General features: G+C 42.0%; 1 protein-coding gene across 1 annotated transcript in view; it reads left to right on the top strand.

The window, feature by feature from the left end:
• Nucleotides 1-18,263, top strand: part of LOC146610313 (adenylate cyclase type 6-like) — a 31,887-nt gene extending 13,624 nt beyond the window's left edge. Inside the window, exons 4-22 of the mRNA XM_085345262.1 lie at nt 4,668-4,817; nt 5,200-5,321; nt 7,230-7,341; nt 7,613-7,740; nt 8,280-8,438; nt 8,539-8,680; nt 8,880-9,008; nt 9,982-10,010; nt 10,507-10,654; nt 10,762-10,859; nt 10,994-11,081; nt 11,212-11,328; nt 12,420-12,560; nt 13,347-13,522; nt 13,921-14,053; nt 14,409-14,672; nt 14,830-15,034; nt 15,210-15,334; nt 16,304-18,263. Coding sequence (XP_085201388.1) covers nt 4,668-4,817; nt 5,200-5,321; nt 7,230-7,341; nt 7,613-7,740; nt 8,280-8,438; nt 8,539-8,680; nt 8,880-9,008; nt 9,982-10,010; nt 10,507-10,654; nt 10,762-10,859; nt 10,994-11,081; nt 11,212-11,328; nt 12,420-12,560; nt 13,347-13,522; nt 13,921-14,053; nt 14,409-14,672; nt 14,830-15,034; nt 15,210-15,334; nt 16,304-16,432 — 2,595 coding nt within the window. The 3' untranslated portion in view covers nt 16,433-18,263. The remainder of the gene's footprint in view (nt 1-4,667; nt 4,818-5,199; nt 5,322-7,229; nt 7,342-7,612; nt 7,741-8,279; nt 8,439-8,538; nt 8,681-8,879; nt 9,009-9,981; nt 10,011-10,506; nt 10,655-10,761; nt 10,860-10,993; nt 11,082-11,211; nt 11,329-12,419; nt 12,561-13,346; nt 13,523-13,920; nt 14,054-14,408; nt 14,673-14,829; nt 15,035-15,209; nt 15,335-16,303) is intronic.
• The last annotated feature ends 922 nt before the right edge of the window (nt 18,264-19,185 follow it).

Genomic DNA, 19,185 nt, shown 5'->3' with positions numbered 1-19,185 from the left:
CTTTATGTTTTACATTATGTGCAAACAGAGATGAAATAGAAGCTCGAGCGGGAATTCCTGGATGTTCAGCTCATACTCACACACTTCAAGGTCTGACCTCTGTCACACAGCTCAGTCTTTGGGAGGAGGAAAGTGAACTGCCGGTTGGTTGGTTGGTTGGATAGTCTAATTGTCAGATTCTGTGTTCCTTCAGCTGCCGTGTTTTAATTGCAGCTGTGCCTGTGAGGGTCTGAGCAGGCAGGAAGTGGAGGGTTAGCAAGGACACAGCTGGAAAGCTGGAGAGGGTTGAGTCTAGTTCTACACACTGACCCCAGACCTCTGAGCAACGGAGACACACAGCAGCTTGTGTGATTTGAACCACAACTTGGAGCTAAAATTCTTTTACGTAATGAGTGATAATTCAGTAAGTAAATGAGAACAGCAGTTGTTATGGTAATGTTGACAAAATGTTTACAAAAAAGAGGGGGGGGGGGGGGGCTTTGTGTGATCCTCTGCTGAATTTGTGAGTTTGCTCAATTACCAAGAAATGAACAGTCTCCACTTTTTATGGTCTTTAATTTTTATTAATTTGACTGCATCTTTAAATTGAATAGAACTTCCAGCACCGATGAGGCCATTTACTTGCTCGTAACACTTCTGAACTTTTATAGAGACAGAAAATCTTGGGGAAGAGAGGAAATGGGGGGCAAATAAAGGGTCCTGGAGCAAACCCAAACTGGAGATGTTACATGATATAATTTTTTTTAACAAAAAGGAAGTAATTGCTAAAAGTTGTGTGTCTGCTATTCTTTGTTGAGGGAACATCAATGTTCTCATTAACCACTCACTTCTTATTTGTGTCCAACTTTACCAATCCATGTGTCTCTCGTTTACTGTTATTTTTTCTTTAAAATCGTTATGACTTTACTGACTTGATATCACTTGCTGTCTTAGACTTTCTTCATGTCTGTCTTGAGCTTCCATAGATAACATAAAGTGGCAAAAGAAGATTAGTGTAATTACGGCAAGCTACTTGTACTGTATGTTTTACTCAACAAGGAATATTATCTGGTAGTTTGTAGTTCAGCCTGCTAACAGTAAATTGAAAATGAGGGACAAACAAGCTTCACAGTGTTTTGATTTGTGGAAAAACTTGTTGGTATTAAAAGAAGTGAGCGGGTAGTTTAAGCTGGCGGTTAGTTTGTTATAGTAATTCCAGGATAGCTGGGAGATTTTCCACGTGTTTTATTTTCCTCATGTAAGTATTAATTCAGGATCTGTTTATCTGGCAGATGTGCGGCCTGGGTCCAGCTCTATTTAGCTTCGCGGAATTTGCTTCAGCGTTTCACAAAGATTACTCCGTGGCCTCACTGGTCGCCTGAGACCAATTTTGGTTTGGCCGGAGTCATGACAAAAACAAAGCTCAGATTCCAGATGGCAAGAGCCCAAGATGGCAAAGAAGGCACCCCCACCCTTCAGCAACATCTGTCTTTATAAGGAATAGCATCCTTCTTAAATGAGTAATTACACAGTTTAGTGACAGCTGATTAGATCAGGTGTAGGCAAACAAAATGGGACAGTATTGTCTATTTTTACTACAGTGGTACTACATGTTGTTTTGTGTTTTTGCAGGCTATGATCAGCAGCGTGTGACTGGGCTCTGCCATTTATCTTTGTAAGACATTTTGAAAAGCTCCAGATGCCTATCAGAGGTCATGTGCTGGAGTTTAGTCCCCATGTCAACTGCAGTCAGTGTCCCAAGTGTTGACTTATGGGATGTAGCACTTTGGCCTTTTAAAGTTTAAGCTTTTTTGCTCAGGGTTAGTGAAATATCTGAACTTTTCTTTCAGGCTTTTTAGATACAACTGCATGAATCCAAGCACCGACCAAAAGAAAAGCGCCTTTAACCAGCTGGCTTATTTTAGTATCTGTGATTGACAGGTCCTAGTTTTTAGCTACCCTCGGTGTATTGTCCATGATTATAGTTACAATTTAATATGACCACTCTGTGGTTTACTGTTGCCTTCACTTAGCTAAAAGAGCAAAAGTAATGCCTGTACAGTGTAGATGTGCTGTCAAATGCCACAAAACTTTATTTTATTGATCAGAAGAACTTTTATCTCACTTTTATCTCTTTTTGTTACTTTTTATCTCTTAAAAAATGGATAAGGATGTTGTTGTCATAACTCGATCTGGGCACATGTGTGTTCCAGCATGCTTGAGCATGAGGGAATTGTCCAGTGGGATATTATTAAAGATAGAATGGATTTAGTGTGTGTTTGCCAAGCAGAGATCTTTTCCATCCCCATTCCCTCATTTGATTATTAGCATGCTATCCTTTTTTCTTTTTTTAACTTTATAAAGCACCTTGCTGTGAACCGCACCTTATAAGCCAATGTTTGGTCTCCTTTTAACTTCACCGCCAAAAGTGCCTGCCTAAGTAGATGTGTAGGCAGGCTCATCTTTAAGAGCCAAAAGTCTGCAGGAAAAATGGTCAGGAGGCATCAGTGGAATATACTCTAAATCCAGATTAGTCGTTATAAAGAGACTGGCTCAGTGTTAATGGAGAGAAGCTGCTTTTCTGTCTTCACTGTTTAGGCAGGGTAGTGTCAGCCGGGGGTCTGTGCTAGATTTGGAGTTCTGGGTGATATGAGTGCAGCAGCAGACACAACAAGCTTCAGGATCAAAGAGCTGCCAGTCCAAAAGGACTCACACACACACACACACGCTCACGCACAAGATTTATTCAAAAGTCTCTGTGAATGTGTCTGCCTCTAATCTCTAAGCATATAAGTTGGCATTAATACAAGCTTTGTTCATCATGTTTCTTCACACTTCACTTTCACTCATTTATAGCTATCCGGCTGTTATATTGCACTACCCTTCTACATGCAGTCAGTAGGTTTTAATAGTCCTGAATGCCTCGTCCCCTCTTGCATTTTAAGGCTTTCGCAAGCTTCAATAAATGCTGCACATACATTTGCACCCTATTTGCAAATAAATGCCTATCCTCGCTATCCCAGCACATCATTGCACTGAGAGTCTTTATGCGTGCATAGCCAGACTATCAGTTAATTTCTTTTCTAGGAATAATATATGGATTAAAATTGCTCACATGGAAAGCTCGAATCTCTGAAACATGTGCATTGTTGAGAAGTATGGTCAGTTAGTTGCAGAAGGTCCTGTATCTTAGAAGGGCCACTTAACAAAATGAACCAAATTTGCCTGCCACTGTCCTTTGGTAATGGTGTTATGTTTCATTTCAAGCACAGGCTGTTAGATTATCTCTGCCTTGTCGTGACAACAAATAGTAAGCTCTTGTGTATACACTGTAAACCTTTAGGTGGGGACAGTGGCAGAGGATCTGCCATCACTCTGCAAGCGTGAGGGTTGAAGTGTGGATGCTAGCGCAGTGATGCTTTTTGAAAAGGCGGAGACACATCTTTAAAAAATGCAGTGAATGTACATATACAGATAATCAGCCCCTATCTCCAGTTCAGCGGCTCTGTTCCGCCAACTGTCTGATAAAGACACATTACAAGCATGCACAGAGAAACACACTGGTCTGGCGACATACCAGCCATGGCACAAAGTTTTCAAATCTTCAAGTTCACTGAGAGTGTTGTCTTTAAGACAGATTTAACATTCAGGCTTTAGTGTGTCCAGTGCGTGCATGTCCTGTTCTCATTATTGATGATATCATCTTCAGAGGAAGCACCCTGGGCTGTGGTCAGAGGTCAAGTGACTTTCCCAGGCTGGAGTGTGTTTCTGAACATGGAGGGGACGTGTGTTTGTGTGTGAACGTGCATGCCCACGTGTTTCTAAGCTGAGGGGAAGTCCAGAGCTCAAGGCATCCATTTCTGATCTTCAGTCTTGGCTGTGGACTAGTGAGAAAAGAAATCACTAACAGACTCAAACGCTGGCTTACGGCACGCATCCGAAAACACAAAAAGTGAGTGGAGTAGCACAGAGGAATGCCTTTAAGGTCAATGACCCCACAAAGTTAACTGCACACGATAAACTTAATTTACTCAAGCCACAGATAATGTTATACAGACTGTGCAGAGCATTCTCAGAGCCTCATTGTTAAACTTAGTGGGTACACACAAGGAAGTTACAGTAATGGATCTGTCTGCTTCTATCTGAAGTTGCGCATTGAGATAGACTACCGCTTGCATAAAAGATGTTCTGTCTCTCTGCTTTGTACTATTTGCCAGGAGATTTTAGATTTTAACAAAAGTCATCTTTTGAAATGCTGGAATAATCTCCCTGTTTTTGCCTTTTAATTGGATTCAGCGCAATAAATACAATATTGTTGTTAGCTCTTAAGAAAAAAAAGCTGGAATGACACAATCCTCCCGCGTCTCCACTGATTCATAGCATTAAAAAGTCTGGGCTTCCTCTCTGCCATTAAGAACAAGTGTAAAAAAAATCCTTTGCAAAGCAAACACAAGGCCATGCTCATCGTCTCTAACCAGATCATATCTAATGGCCCCTCAGACATTTGAGGAATCTTTCGCCTTGCAGTAATTCCTATGACATAGCATGTTATCATTTTCTCTCAATGACCTCACCCAGGTCAGTCAGAGTTTATTGAATTATTATGACAAGATCTGCACATGTTTGATGCTCTTTTGTTTTCTTTTCAGCTTCGACCTCACGCTTTGTGTCTGTCTGTGTGTTTTCAGATCAGTGCCAATATGCTGATCTTCCTGTGCACTAACATGATCGGGATCTGTACTCACTACCCCGCTGAAGTCTCCCAAAGACAGGCCTTCCAGGAGACTAGAGGATACATTCAGGCCAGACTGCACCTGCAGAGGGAAAACCAGCAACAGGTACACTTATGTGCACACGGTATGCACAGGCACACACATAGAGACACCTGCTGAGACCAAGTCCTGTAGAAAGACATATACACAAATGCAGAAGAGCAACAAATGAGTGTCTCAGTTTTCTAGTCTAACTTGTTTGTCTCCCTTTTTGAGGTCAACAATATGTTCTGGAGTATAACGTGTATCTCCGCTCCACTCTAATTTACTAACACCTTCCCACGCAGATCCCAGCGAGCCAGGGTGACTCAGTAAACACTCCAACAGTGGAAAACGCTGAAAATGAATGAACTCTCTTTATCGTGCACTGTCATATCTTCCTTTCTGTTTTAATTCATCTCTCTGTCTGTTCTCTCATTCTCTTGTGTCATCTCTACCTCTCTCTCAGGAGCGCTTACTGCTGTCGGTGCTGCCACATCACGTTGCCATGGAGATGCAGGCTGATATCAGTGCCAAGAAGGAAGATATGATGTTCCACAAGATCTACATTCAAAAACACGACAATGTTAGGTAAACACAGACAGATGAATGCACGCACATGCTTCTGCACGAACATACTATAAGGCTCAAAAAATGTGGGAGTGCTCAGCTAGCTTCGACCTCAGAGTCCCTCCAACCGCTATTTCCTTTAGAGCATGTATTATGCATGTTGCTGGTTATTGACACTGACAGCACCGGCATAAGCAACAATATTGGCTTCAGGACGCTGATGTGCTTTCTGTAGCAAATAATTTCCGACAGATCTCAGAGTTTGCTGCCTCCTACTCTCATCCATCACTGATGACTGACTACTAACAGGTGATTGAATCTTTCTATTGGCTGTACTGCAGCAGAGTTTAGCCAGCACTGTCCATGTTGTGGTGGCGTGGAGATTGTAATGAGGTTAAAGCAAAGATCTCCTGTCATAGGTGACCCAGCTGCAGCACCACTGACCTACCAAGGTATAAACTTACACAAGCAATCCATTATCCAAATTCAACACAAGACTAGAAAATAAAAAATACTTGGGTTGCTTTGAAAAGGCAATAACACTTAGAAAACAACTAAACTCAAGATATTCAGAGTGTTTTGATTAGCTTAACCCTAACAGGTCTGTAATTTTAAACTATATTTAGTCAAGCATTGTACGAAGTTACTTAGAAAGACAAATCAAATTTAGCATTAAGCAAAGCATTAAGTAAAGCAGTAATTAAAGCAGCTCATCCCTTCCCATTGCTCGCCCACATGAGATCGTTCACTTGAGAGCTGTGCAATCACAAATGTTATTAAGGTGTCCTTTTAAGCTACGTTAGCATGCTCACAGTCGCAGTGCATCTCCAGGCCACTTTACAGCCCATGTCCATCTGAGCGACTCCCTTTTATGCTGTTTCTGAGCTTATCCGTATCATATCTATTGTTGTTGATGCCGCTCCATTCTTGCATCTCTCGCAGCCTCTGTCTTTTCATGTAGCCACATGTCTCCCAGTGCTTCTCCTTGCTCTCTGTGTGTGAAGGACTGGGAAGTCCTAAAACAGAACACTCCTGCCAAGTATAAGTAACTGCAGGAGTGAATAATAATAGAGTTTTACTGGCAAACCAGTAAAACTAAGGTATATGAAGTTTCAGTACCTTAGTTTTACTGGGTTGCCAGTAAAACTACAGTATATGGCATACTCAGTACTCAGTTCTGAGCCCTGAGCTTTTTCTTCCAAAAACTGCACTGGTTACTCCTGATGTGTTTTTCATGATGCTGCTGTTTAGAATAGGAAGCTGGTTCACTAAAAATGGTGTTAGCAAAAACGCATATCTCAAAATATGGGTAAAAAAAATGTCCATCCGGCATCAACTTTAGGCTCTGCTCCCACCAGTGAGAAAATACTATAGGTTTGTTTATTTGTTTATTTGTTAATTCTGTCCCTTACAGATGAAGTGGTGCATCATGGCATCGCCTCATCTTGCCCACAGTGGTAGACGCAGACAAGACTTTGACCGCTGTAATTAAGTGCGAGTTTGTCCCTGTTGGATGACCTCGCAGTGGTCACAGCGCCATCTGTTGCCTTCATGTCTAACTTTCGTCTGGGGTGTTGTTTATCCTCGCCTTTCATTACTATCAAAAGTTTGCAATGAAAGGCATGCAGACAGAGGGATCAAGGGGTAGAGAGGAGGGGAGGGGGGCGTTCTCAGAGGGAAGGGCTGGAGGAGGTGACCTACATTGGCCTGAATGATGCGAGCCAGAGCCGAACAAATGTCTGCCTCTCTTTCCCTTGCTCACATGATAGTTGAACAGGAGGAGGGAGCCGCTAGACCATGCTGTCTCTTTCTACACCATGTTGATTGATTGCATTCTGTGTCTCCTTTTTCTCCCCTTTCTTTCCCACTGTCTGTTCTGCTTCCCCTCTCTCTGTTTCCCTCCCCACATACCCATCATCTCTCCTGCAGCATACTGTTTGCAGACATTGAGGGCTTCACCAGCCTGGCATCTCAGTGCACGGCCCAGGAGCTGGTCATGACGCTGAACGAGCTGTTTGCCCGCTTTGACAAGCTGGCTTCGGTGAGCTTTGCTGTTGGCTGCCACTACTGTCATAGCGAAACTTTGAACCACCGGTTCATACGCATCTTTACAGTCTGTAGTCTCAGTCCTAGTTAGTATGACGAATAGAAAATGATGCATTTACTGATACTTAAGCATTGTGTAACCTGCTAATTGAACTTTGCCGAGGCTTATAAATCATTCACATTATGCGTTTATAATCTATTTGACATGCTGTGAATCAGCTGTAGGTGAAGGTCTAACATTTTATGCGTTGTGTCTTTGTTTACAGGAGAATCACTGTCTGCGTATTAAAATCCTTGGCGACTGTTACTACTGTGTGTCAGGACTGCCTGAGCCCCGTGCTGACCACGCCCACTGCTGTGTAGAGATGGGAGTAGACATGATTGAAGCTATCTCGTGAGTAAAATGCACACTTAAGACAGCCACAGTTATATTTCACTGAAAGTTGAAGACGATTTATTATGCTTGGTTTTCCATTTTTTGTCCTTTTACTCAACTATAGTAATTAGCATGATTCACAATATTCCCTTTTTATCTTATACTGAGGTGCCTAGCCTTAGTGCTTTTGCTCCACTTCCTTTAAGCCACGCTCTCTTAAAGCCAGCTTGTGAGTGATTGGGTTCACCTCCCAAACAGAGGGTTTGAAGAGCAGGTGGATGGCTTCTTTGGTTTGAAGGCAGAGCTTGTATGCTCTCATTGACATTATTATCCACCAAGACTGGAAAAAACTGTCTGGACCAGAGCCTTTAGAACAGTCTCAAACCTTTACTTTTAACTCTGACTAATTATTTGTGTATATGTGGATCTGATGTGAGGCTTTGTTTATTGCATATATTTTATCTGTGGATGGCACACAGGGTTTTGAGGAGACTTTGTGAAGCTGAACGTGATGCTCGCCTTTTGACATCAGTGTTCGTGTGTGTGTTCATCTGCAGGCTGGTGAGAGAGGTTACAGGCGTTAACGTGAACATGCGGGTGGGCATCCACAGCGGGCGCGTTCACTGCGGGGTGCTTGGCTTGCGCAAGTGGCAGTTTGATGTGTGGTCTAACGACGTGACCCTTGCCAACCAAATGGAGGCTGGGGGAAAGGCTGGGTAGGTCCTGCCCAAATTACCTCGTTACCGTGCTGGATTAATCTTCCATAGGATTTATGTTTTAAGACACACTTTATGTTGTGTGTGGGCGTGTGTGTAGTCGTATCCACATCACCAAAGCGACACTGCAGTATCTGAACGGGGACTATGAAGTGGAGCCAGGATTTGGAGGGGAGAGGAATGCTTACCTGAAGGAACACAACATTGAAACCTTCTTGGTGCTGGGCTGCAGCCAGAAAAGGGTTAGTGCATGGTCAAACACACACACACACACACACACACACACACACACACACACGCACGCACATGCTTATCTGCTTGACCTCATCTGAATACCACACTAGTGCTATATTTCACACAAATAATATAATGGGTTGTCACCTGGAATAGAAGACGTTATTTTTCAAAGCACTTACCCTGTTGGGGTTTCTTCACTTCCAGAAAGAAGAGAAAGCCATGATAGCTAAAATGCAGCGTACACGTGCAAATTCTGCAGAGGGAGTGATGCCACGTTGGGTGCCTGACAGGTCTTTCAACAGAAACAAGGAGCCTAAAGCCTACCAGAAGATGGTGAGTTACACAGAGGGAACAGTATGCACTTTTCTACAGTACCTCCTCATCCTCTCCATTCTCTCAAGTTAAATTATAAATATACTTTCAATAGGTTGTTTAAAAAAATGTGTGCGTATACTGTTGTGGACATTTCATCTGGATAGAGTTGGTATCACAGACTGTATAAAAGAGATGGACATATCTACTGTGAGGTCACCTGTTCTTCTTTTAAGGCTTAAGAAAATCCAAATAGTTGAAGGAAATGACCCCCGCCTCCCCCACTCCAACTTTAAAATTGTTATGAAGGGAGAACAAAATCATTCTTTATAACGGGTTGCAAACATCTTTATTTAAATTTGTGATGTTGGACATTTTAACATGAAGATGAGATTTGACTCGCTTTTGGAACTGGCCTCAAGTGGCGACTGGAAGAACTAAAGTTAGTGACACTTCAGCCGTAGCGTCATCTGTCTGGGTTGTATTTCTACATTTTTATGGTACTGTTTTTACAGATGGCATCTTAGCTTACTGTTACAGAGTATTCTTACCCTTGTCCTGACTTGCATGCTAACATGCGTATTAAGATAAGTATTGGTGACGTGACGTAAGCATGCCTACCTTATGTTGCTGTGTAAAGCCTCACAGAGTTGCTGGCATAGCTGTACACGCTTATTTGTTCCCATCTTACTTTTGGCTTCATATTAGACAGTGTTCTGTGAATAAATAAATACATTTGAGTGGCAAACAGTAACAGAAGACAACGAGGACCTGAGAAGAAGTACTGATCTGTAGGGGCAAAGAGGGTGTAATTTGAAGCCTCCCAGCATTAATTAAAACATCAGTCTGGCTCACAGGGATTAGCTGTGCAGATGTCTGAGTCTGTGTCTATTTTTCAGTCGTACTGTGACCACATGATAATCTCTTTCCCTTTGTTTCTTTTTCTATCCTGTTTTTTCTTTTTGTTTTCACTCTCTCTTTTTGTTTTTCTCAGGGCATCGATGAAGCATCCAGCAAAGAAAAGTGAGTGGGTTTTTTTTGGGTGGGCTCCAGTTTCAAGTGTTTGATTTGTCAGCTGTCACTGTAGCAGTTTAACTTTAGAGTAAACTGTTGGTTTTGCACAGTCAGATCCATCAAACACACTAATGCCATGTTATCTCTGAGTCATCCTCTGTGTCACAGCATAGGGCAACATCCTCATGTACACACACACACACACACTCGTTTCATGTCTTAGTGAGGACATCTAATCGACATAATACTTCCCCTTTGCCTAAACCTAACCATAACCCAATTGTAATTCTGACACTAAAACACATTTTGAGCCTCGACGCCTTCAACCTCGTGGGGACTGGCATTTTGTCCCCATAAGTGGCTATTGCTCCACACTTAGGGTAGTAACGTGCCAATTTTCTGTCCTCACAAAGATGTCTAAACATGTACACGCACACACGCACACTTTCACAGTGAAGCAAACACGCAGCAATGACAGTGACCTATTGTTCCCTGTACTTCACAGTCGCTGTACTCAGGAGGCACTGAACACCGAGGATGAGGTGGATGAGTTTCTCGGACGGGCCATCGATGCGCGCAGCATTGACCAGCTGAGGAAAGATCATGTCAAGAAGTTTCTGCTCACTTTTCAGACTGAAGAACTTGAGAAAAAGGTTGACATTTGACAAAAATTAAATTGAAATTCACCCCAAAACGTCCCTAAAAGAAAAAAATTGTAAATTCATTTCATCTGATTTCTCATTCGTTGTCTTTTCTGTAGTACTCTAAAAAAGTTGACGATCGTTTCGGGGGATATGTGGCCTGCATACTTTTTGTCTTCTGCTGTATCTGCTTCATTCAAGTTATTATTTTCCCAAAGTAAGTAGTTCTCTTTGACAAGTTGCCTTTTCCAGTTATACTGAATTGTGCACAGGAAATGTGCTCTTGATTCGTTTATGAGGAGTTCATTAGAGTTGTACATCTTAATGACTCTGTTTTCATCTATTCCTCAGAACGCCGCTTATGCTCGGTCTTTACATTAGCGTCTTCGTCATCCTCGCCAACATCCTCTTCGTCTGTGCCATCTACTCTTGCATCAAAGTACGAAACAAAGGCCTTCGCCAATCATGTGGTTCCTCTTGTAGATAAGAGACATTATTACATGTTTTCAGCATCGCTAATGGCATTAACTCTCCCTTATCTGATGCTCTCCCTGCTGTCTGTATCAAAGCTTTTTCCAGCTGCCTTGCAGACAGTGACCAAGAAAATAGTCCGATCTCGAGCAAACAGCACACTGGTGGCCGTCTTCACCATCCTCCTCCTCTATATCTCTTCTTTTGCTAACATGGTATGGACTGTCTTAATTTTGATGCTTTTTTGCATCATGAAATACTTATTTCCTGATTATTTTAAATATTATTACACATTACTTTAACATAAAGTAATTAAGCACTATTCTGGCTATATGGATGTTGCTGGATAGAGGCAATTAATCATAATCTATCACTGTGATGGATGAGGTTGTAGAAATCAATATTTTCTTCATGTGATCATTATAAAGATCCATTCAGTTTTATATGTGCTCCATACATGCGTGACTATATGAATACTGAAAACTTCTAGTATATAGGGTATAATCAGATACAGCATTTTGACATAAATACTGCTCAAGGCAAAATCTCTATATAAAAGATGGGCATTGCCCCCCTGACCACACATTTTTAAGCTTGAGTGTTGGTGCCATGTTGGATTTTTGAAGTCCAGAATTAAAACGTATTCGCAGTGCTCGGTGCAGAGTGCTATGTTGTCAGCTAATGCTATCAAGTTTTGGTTAGCAAGCTTTATTTATGAAAGGTAAGGATGCAAAGCACAGACACACATACACGCTGTTAATTTGTTCATAGGTAACAGATGAATTTCACTAAACAAAACTTCTCAGATGGGCTGCAACACATAGAAAGACAGATTTTTTGTGAGATGAGTCCACTAAAAATGGGTTAAGCGACATGGGATACAACTATTGCTACAAAGTGGCTTTAATGGCCAAACCTTTTTTTGTACCAGAATGTAAATACACTATGAAAAGTGTAGCTGAGCATTTTAACATGAGGATTAACACATTTGGCCAAGAGAGAAGCTTCCTGGCTTATTTTTACAGCCCTTGAGGTTCCCCTTGTTTACTAGGACTTTGTTAATTTACACATGCCTATAGTCATTATTTTTACCTGAGAGGAGCAATGAAAACTAGAAACTATGCAAAAATGTCCTTCGCTGTACATCTCTTGGTCAAAGTTATTTAATAATCAGCAAACATGTTGTACCGCCTCCTAAAACCAGCACCATATGTGCTGCAATATAAGGCATAACATGTGCTTCTCTTCCTCGCTGATTCCAATTATTGACTCTTTAATGACAAACTGTTTCCTTCTCTCTTGCCAGTTTACATGCAGCAGAGAGAACCTGAAGGAGTGTGTGGCCAAGGAGTTGAACACATCAATGACTTCCTGCCTGCTTTATAACCTGACCAGCAACGGTTCGACTCTGTGTTCCAGCCAGACAATGCCCTGCCCTTTTCCAGAGGTCAGCTCCACAGCATTTTTTAAAAAGCCTGTGTGTCTGTAAAGCCACTTTCAGACATTCGTTCCCTTCTGACGGCCTCTGAACGTGTCCCTTTCATGTCTGAATGAGCACCTCCGGTTGCTTTTTCATAAGAGCCAGGAGGCAGATTTTATGAAGCACTCACTAAGAAACAGAATTGTTTGGAGAGTGTCCACAGGAGAAGTCGTGTCTTATCTCACTGAATTTTGTTTGTAATTTGCAGCAAGATTAAAATATTTGTCTGTGACGCATTTTCATTATTCCCAATCCAGAAGAGGGGGTTTTCACAGTTTGAGTGCGAGGCGTGAGAGCAGCTGTAGCACCTCGTTGCTGTTACGGATACCCACATGGAGAATGAGAGAGCCTGCTCTTAGTGACAAAGAGAGAGAGAAGTAAAGGTTCATTACGTGCTTGAACCTCTGTAGCGCTCATACTAAAAATGTCTGTTCTCACACGTGCACACTTGCAGTTGTGGTTAAGATTTCATGAAACCGAGGGGGGGAATGTTAGAAGTTCAAAGTGGCTCTTTGTGTGCGTCACTTTGTATCATCACCTGGGCAGTTTAATGAACACAGCGCTCTTACATAGCCAATATTTGAAAAGGGGTTTTCGTATTTGCTTTTGCACATGCACACTGAATCATAGGTGCGTTCTTCATGTTCATGTTTGTTTTTCCTCATTGGTGAAATCTTGACTTATCACTCTAAACCTAAATCTACTTCTCTTCTTCCTCCTCCTCCTTTTGTCTCTGTTTCCTCTGTGCTGCAGTATTTCAGCTACAGTGTATTGCTGACCCTGCTGGCCTGCTCTGTGTTCCTCCACATCAGCAGCATAGGGAAGCTGGCTCTCATGCTGTTCATCCAGCTCACTTTCCTCCTGCTAGTGGAGTGGCCTCAGGTGGCCCTGTTCGACAACGCAGACATGCTGGTCATTGCCTACAAATTGTGAGTCCCCTACCGGCAATGCTAACACAGTCACTGTTTTCCCAGTTTTCAACCTGAAAAGTCTCTATTGTGTCACAGTACTGTGGATTAGGTTAAAATTAGCCTACTTTTTAAAATAAGATTTATATTCTAATAGACCTACTTTCATGTTTAGTTCTATTTTTTTTAAATATGCTCTTTTTTTTTCCTGAGGCAATTAAAACCTGTTAATGATTCTCTGCAGCAGTATGTTAAGTTGTATATTTGATTATATCTACTTTAAGAGGCCCATATAGTTTGTAGACATGACTCTTTCTTGGCTGTTTTCCAGATTTGGTTCCAATAAAACTGCAGAACAGTGGTATGCATCAGTTTTAATATTGAAGACACTCATTCATTGCTTATCTTTCCCTCCTCAGCTGCGACGATGTGACCAAGGTCTCCCTAAAGGTCATGACTCCTATAATCCTCACAGTTTTTGTTCTGGCTCTCTACTTGCACGGCCAGCAGGTGGAGTCCACCGCTCGTCTGGACTTCCTCTGGAAGCTGCAGGTAGGCTGAACGATTACGTGTGTAGACTATAAACAAAAGGGAAACCAAAAATACTTAAACTCAGCAAAAGACATTTTTCACTGTGGGCAGTTTGACTTGTCATAGCCTGAAAATCATGTTAGTTTAGCTTTAACAGTGGCTCTGTTCTTATTAAGCCATGCCACTGTGCTGCTGAGCCCACATATATGGCAGCAGGACTAAAAGTGAAGGAGCTAAATGTAATGTCAAAATCTTTACTATGAGGTGTCAAATTGTCTTCTGTGAAAAGGCCAATTCTAGCAGCTGTAATAACATCATGAATCCAGTCACCTGACATCGTGACTAAGTAACCGTATCCCTCCCTGTCCCACTTAAGGCTACAGAGGAGAAGGAGGACATGGAGGAGCTGCAGGCGTACAATCGCCGCTTGCTCCATAACATCTTGCCAAAGGACGTAGCTGCTCACTTCCTTGCACGGGAGCGTCGTAATGACGAGTTGTACTATCAGTCATGTGAGTGTGTTGCTGTCATGTTTGCCTCCATAAGCAACTTTTCGGAGTTTTATGTGGAGCTGGAGGCTAACAACGAGGGGGTGGAGTGTCTCAGGCTCCTCAATGAGATCATCGCTGACTTTGATGAGGTGAGCAAAAGGAAATATAAGGAACAATTAATGCACGTTACAATAATTTAGGAAACATTTATTGGACACGGTGTGGTCATTAGATGTAACCATCTGCCAGTGCTGCTGACCTGTTGCTATGCTGCTTTTATTTCTGTCCTTTGCTGTTCTCTCCTAGATTATCAGTGAGGAGAGGTTCCGTCAGCTGGAAAAAATCAAAACCATTGGCTCCACCTACATGGCAGCTTCTGGCCTCAATGACTCCACCTACGATAAAGAGGGCCGTTCACACATCCTGGCGTTGGCTGATTATGCCATGAGGCTTAGAGAGCAGATGAAATACATCAACGAGCACTCCTTTAACAACTTCCAGATGAAGATAGGTAAACACGAAGGAGAGTGAAAATTGCTCTTGAAATCCTGTAAGTTTTCTTTGGATGCGCTTTTGTGATGTCAGTCAACGGAGATCAACAATAATGCGTTCAAGCAGACGCTGCATTAATATTTAGTTAAAGTCCTCTATCTGTTATGATGTCTCACAGCCATGTTTTTTCTTAGGGTTGAACATGGGGCCTGTTGTAGCAGGGGTGATAGGAGCCAGGAAACCCCAGTATGACATCTGGGGGAACACGGTCAATGTGGCCAGCAGGATGGACAGCACAGGCGTGCCAGACTACATTCAGGTAACAGTGACTCAGTTACTCCCCAGCAGTTTGCAATTTTATGTTTACAAGAAAACGTTTTGTCCTTTTAGTAATTGTTGGATCAGTCAGCCAACATAGAATACCAATCCAGTTACTCGTTAAATTAGTCATCAAATTGTCGCCAGTGGTTATTCCAACATGAAATGCTTATTTACACCCAAAACAATGGCCGCACATTAGCCATCTTCGCTCTAGCTGAGAAATGCTCTTCGCACACAGTTCAAAGTCTTGTTTACAATATCTAAACCTAGACCTTTGCTCTGTGTGGAAGCATACTACAGATGCTTCCACACATACTACATTCTGCACATTCAATCAGTGCACCGTCCTTCACTTTACTTCACTTTAGGCCCAGACATCTGCCCTCCCGAAGTAAGAGTCCTGTGTTGTTTTCTAGCAGTAATTGTGCTCTAAAGTCCCTCTGGGGGAGGAATAGAGAGCCAAATCTAAATTCCCTGTAGACTTCATGCAGCTATCGCAGTGTTATCTCCTTCAGTGGTGGAAAGCCACAGCAAGTTAGCTTTGGGAAAACAAAAAAAATCTTATTTATAGATGCAGAACAGATATTTTGAAATGTGTGAGAAACATCGAAAAGCTGTACTGCCAAAAGAGCTCCTTGAAAGATTGAGTCTCATTACAGCAGCGCTGCCATCTGCTGCACACTTTGTGTTACTGCATATCAAAATGCCCTCTCTGCTATGCACTGACGTGAACTGATTGTTTTCATTTCCCAGATAACATTTTGAAGACTTTTTGGTTTAACTTGTATCAATTGAACTACTTTTTTTCAGACACTAATAAGTGCTGAAGATTTTTTTTTTTTTTTAAATCCTCATATTTAAAAACTTATGCCTCTGTCATCATGCTTTAGGGAGAAGCTAGGACTGACTCTTAGGAAGGGTTGAATATCTAATATCCTGAGTGTCAAATATCCGTGTCATCTCTTAGGTGACTACAGACTTGTACCACGTGTTGGCCAACAATGGATACCAGCTGGAATGTCGAGGTGTCGTCAAGGTGAAGGGGAAGGGAGAGATGACCACTTACTTCCTCACCAGTGGCCCCCCAGGTAGTTAACGAGAGACCGTTTGACCGCAGAGTGACTCCCACTCCACTGATACGTCAGAGACTGCAAAGAGAGACAGAGAGTGGTCAGCTCGAAGCGTGGTGCAAGCACTCTGGGGACAGTAGAAGGCCAGCAGAGACGAGACTGTATGTTGCTCAGATGCACAAATGGAGGGTGTTGTTCGTGTTAGGAGGTTGTTGTTTTTTTCTCCCCAAGCTGCCCGAGAGATAATGAAGCCCAGTTGCCTTAGGACGGAAGTGACTATGCTTGTGTTTATGAGCAATAGTACAAGTATTTCATCTGGAGTAATTATTTATTTTTTTGTGGAAAAAACAAAACTGTTTTATAAAAGAATATATGCAAGGACAACACTATGGATGAAAATAACCAAAGAACAAGTGTTTGACATTTGACACACACTAATGAATCTGCTCAAAAAGTACAGTAAACTTAAGTAATTTATTCATCCTTTTGCTAGCAAAGGCCACGGTAATGTCACTGTCATTGACAGGCATGAACCCTTATTTTGTTGTGGACTTTATAATGAAGGAGAACGTGCACGTATGCACATATATGCAGACAACAAACGCAACTACCCTGTCTTGGATTTTTGTGTTTCTTATCAGGGCCTTATTTGTTTCCTCCAGTCTGTAGTTTTTAACGGTCTGGATCTCGGCTGTTTGTGGTTCCCTTAAATCTCTGAGCACTTTGCTCTCCGAATATTTCTTTTTTTCTCTTTTTGGTTCAAGCCAAAAACAAGAAGTACGACATGAAGGAAGCACGATTGCATTACTGTCACGGAAATGAAGAGACATTGTTAAACTGTTATGAAACATTTTATACCAGTGTGTGTGTGTGAGACAATGTGCTGTATGTGTGTGGGTGTGACCACATGTTACTGAATGCTGTTCTTTATCTATAAGTGGGCATACCGTCACGCTTCACTGTGAGGTTTTTAAGATACTGTATGACAATGCTTTCTTGCCAAACTGGTTGCTACGAGGCATGTTTTATATTATTCTTTGGAGTTATGTGTCCATTCCTGATTTGTGTGTGTGTGTGTGTGTGTGTGTGTGTGTGTGTGTGTGTGTGTGTGTGTGCGCGTGTGCGCGTGTGTGTGCGTGTGTGTGCGTGTGTGTGTTAAAATGATAGTTTGAAGAGAATTATGTCTTCTACGCCTTTTACTGGACTGTGATTTTGACTGATTTCATTCCAACTGAAAGCCTACATGATGTATGTTTTTGGATTGTGAACCGGTTTCCTGACCACTTCAGGATTAAGTGTATGCAGAAATTTTCTGTCTGCTCTGTATTGCCTTGAGATTATGCAGTTCCAAGGTCCACATTCTTCATGGACTAGTATATACTTTACACAACAGCATTTGACCTGATTTTGTATTTGGCACACATAGGCTTGTAACCCCACCTGCCACCACCACCCCCGAAACGAGTTATATGAATGTATGTATCAATGAATATTTCTGTCTGAAGCTAATGAAGAAAGCTACTCTTTTCCAAGCCTTTGGTACTACAGAAGGAGCTAGATTACTGTACTGGTGGTCAGATTGATTCAACTGCAAGGAGTGTTTTGACATTTTAAGGTTCAAAGTTGATTGATATGCTCACTTTTCTGTCCAGAAATGCGGCCTTCATGGGCTGCAGAAAAGATCCTCACTTTTGCTCGTCCCTCTCTGGCTTCAATATGAAAAGTTAACTAAACAATGTTGCATTTTACTTTTAAAAAAGTGGCAGTCTGAGAGTACTGCATTAGTGCATTTATTGGTCTGATTAAATTCCCCTTGGTTAAGAAGTCAACAAATGTCTGTTTTGGGGTTTTATTATTATTATTTACATTTGTTTATTGTGTTTATTTGGATTGCAGTTTTAATCTATGCTGTTGCACACTTTCCCCACCTTTCACAGTAATAATAATAAAGACTTAATAATTAGGCCTACTTTCACAATCCAGCTTCAGCCCAGACAGTGGTGCTCTGTTTGTTAGCTTTAATTTAGAAATCGTGTCAATCAGCAGACTGCAATCAAGATTTCTCCCTATGACAGTAACCCGAGAGATGCTTCCTTCTCGTTTTCTGAATAAATCAGTCTACGGTTTCAAGAGGGTGATACAGGAGAGAGTATTTAATTGCGTGCACATAAATAATGAATTTCTGTTGAGGTAATAGCGATGCCACTTACAGCACTCTATGCTGAACATTAATTAAGTGACATAAATTCCTCCTAATCCCTGATGAAAAACAGCACGAATGTGTATTCCCTGCGAGTAACAGTGGCCTGTCTCAACTGCTGGCAGCCCAAGTGAGGCTCTTTGTGGGGGGAAAGAAACGCCGCAGCTTTATTTTATTTTTCTTTAAATTGCGGCTCTTATTTTTGTAGTATTTCGTATGTTTCAAGAAAGGTCCTCGTGCCATCGTCAAAATTGGCGCGTGAGATGTGACGCACGGAAATAAGTGTAAGTTCAAGACTCGCGCCGCCAGCAGGGGACTCACTTTAACTAATTATTTCAACAAATGGCACCTGTTCGAGTGAAAGCACTGGCTGGGAGACCGGTTAACGCTAAACTCCTGTTTGGAAACTTTAAGGGAACAAAAAAAACCCTAAAACGCGTCGTGTGTGAGAACACACACCAATAAAGGAATATCGAGCCTGAGGGACCAGGTGCAGATGACGGCTGTTTGTCGGTTTGAGGTAAGTAGCAGTATTTAAAGTGTAGAAACATCTACAATACCCACCTATTAGTCGCGAGC

The sequence above is a fragment of the Diplotaxodon limnothrissa genome, linkage group LG20 (genome assembly GCF_057381915.1).
Source record: "Diplotaxodon limnothrissa isolate DT_005_m linkage group LG20, D_limnothrissa_male_GT1.1, whole genome shotgun sequence".
Lineage (NCBI taxonomy): Eukaryota > Metazoa > Chordata > Actinopteri > Cichliformes > Cichlidae > Diplotaxodon > Diplotaxodon limnothrissa.
Note: the sequence above shows the minus strand (reverse complement) of the source record. Positions and strands in the feature narration are given on the sequence as shown.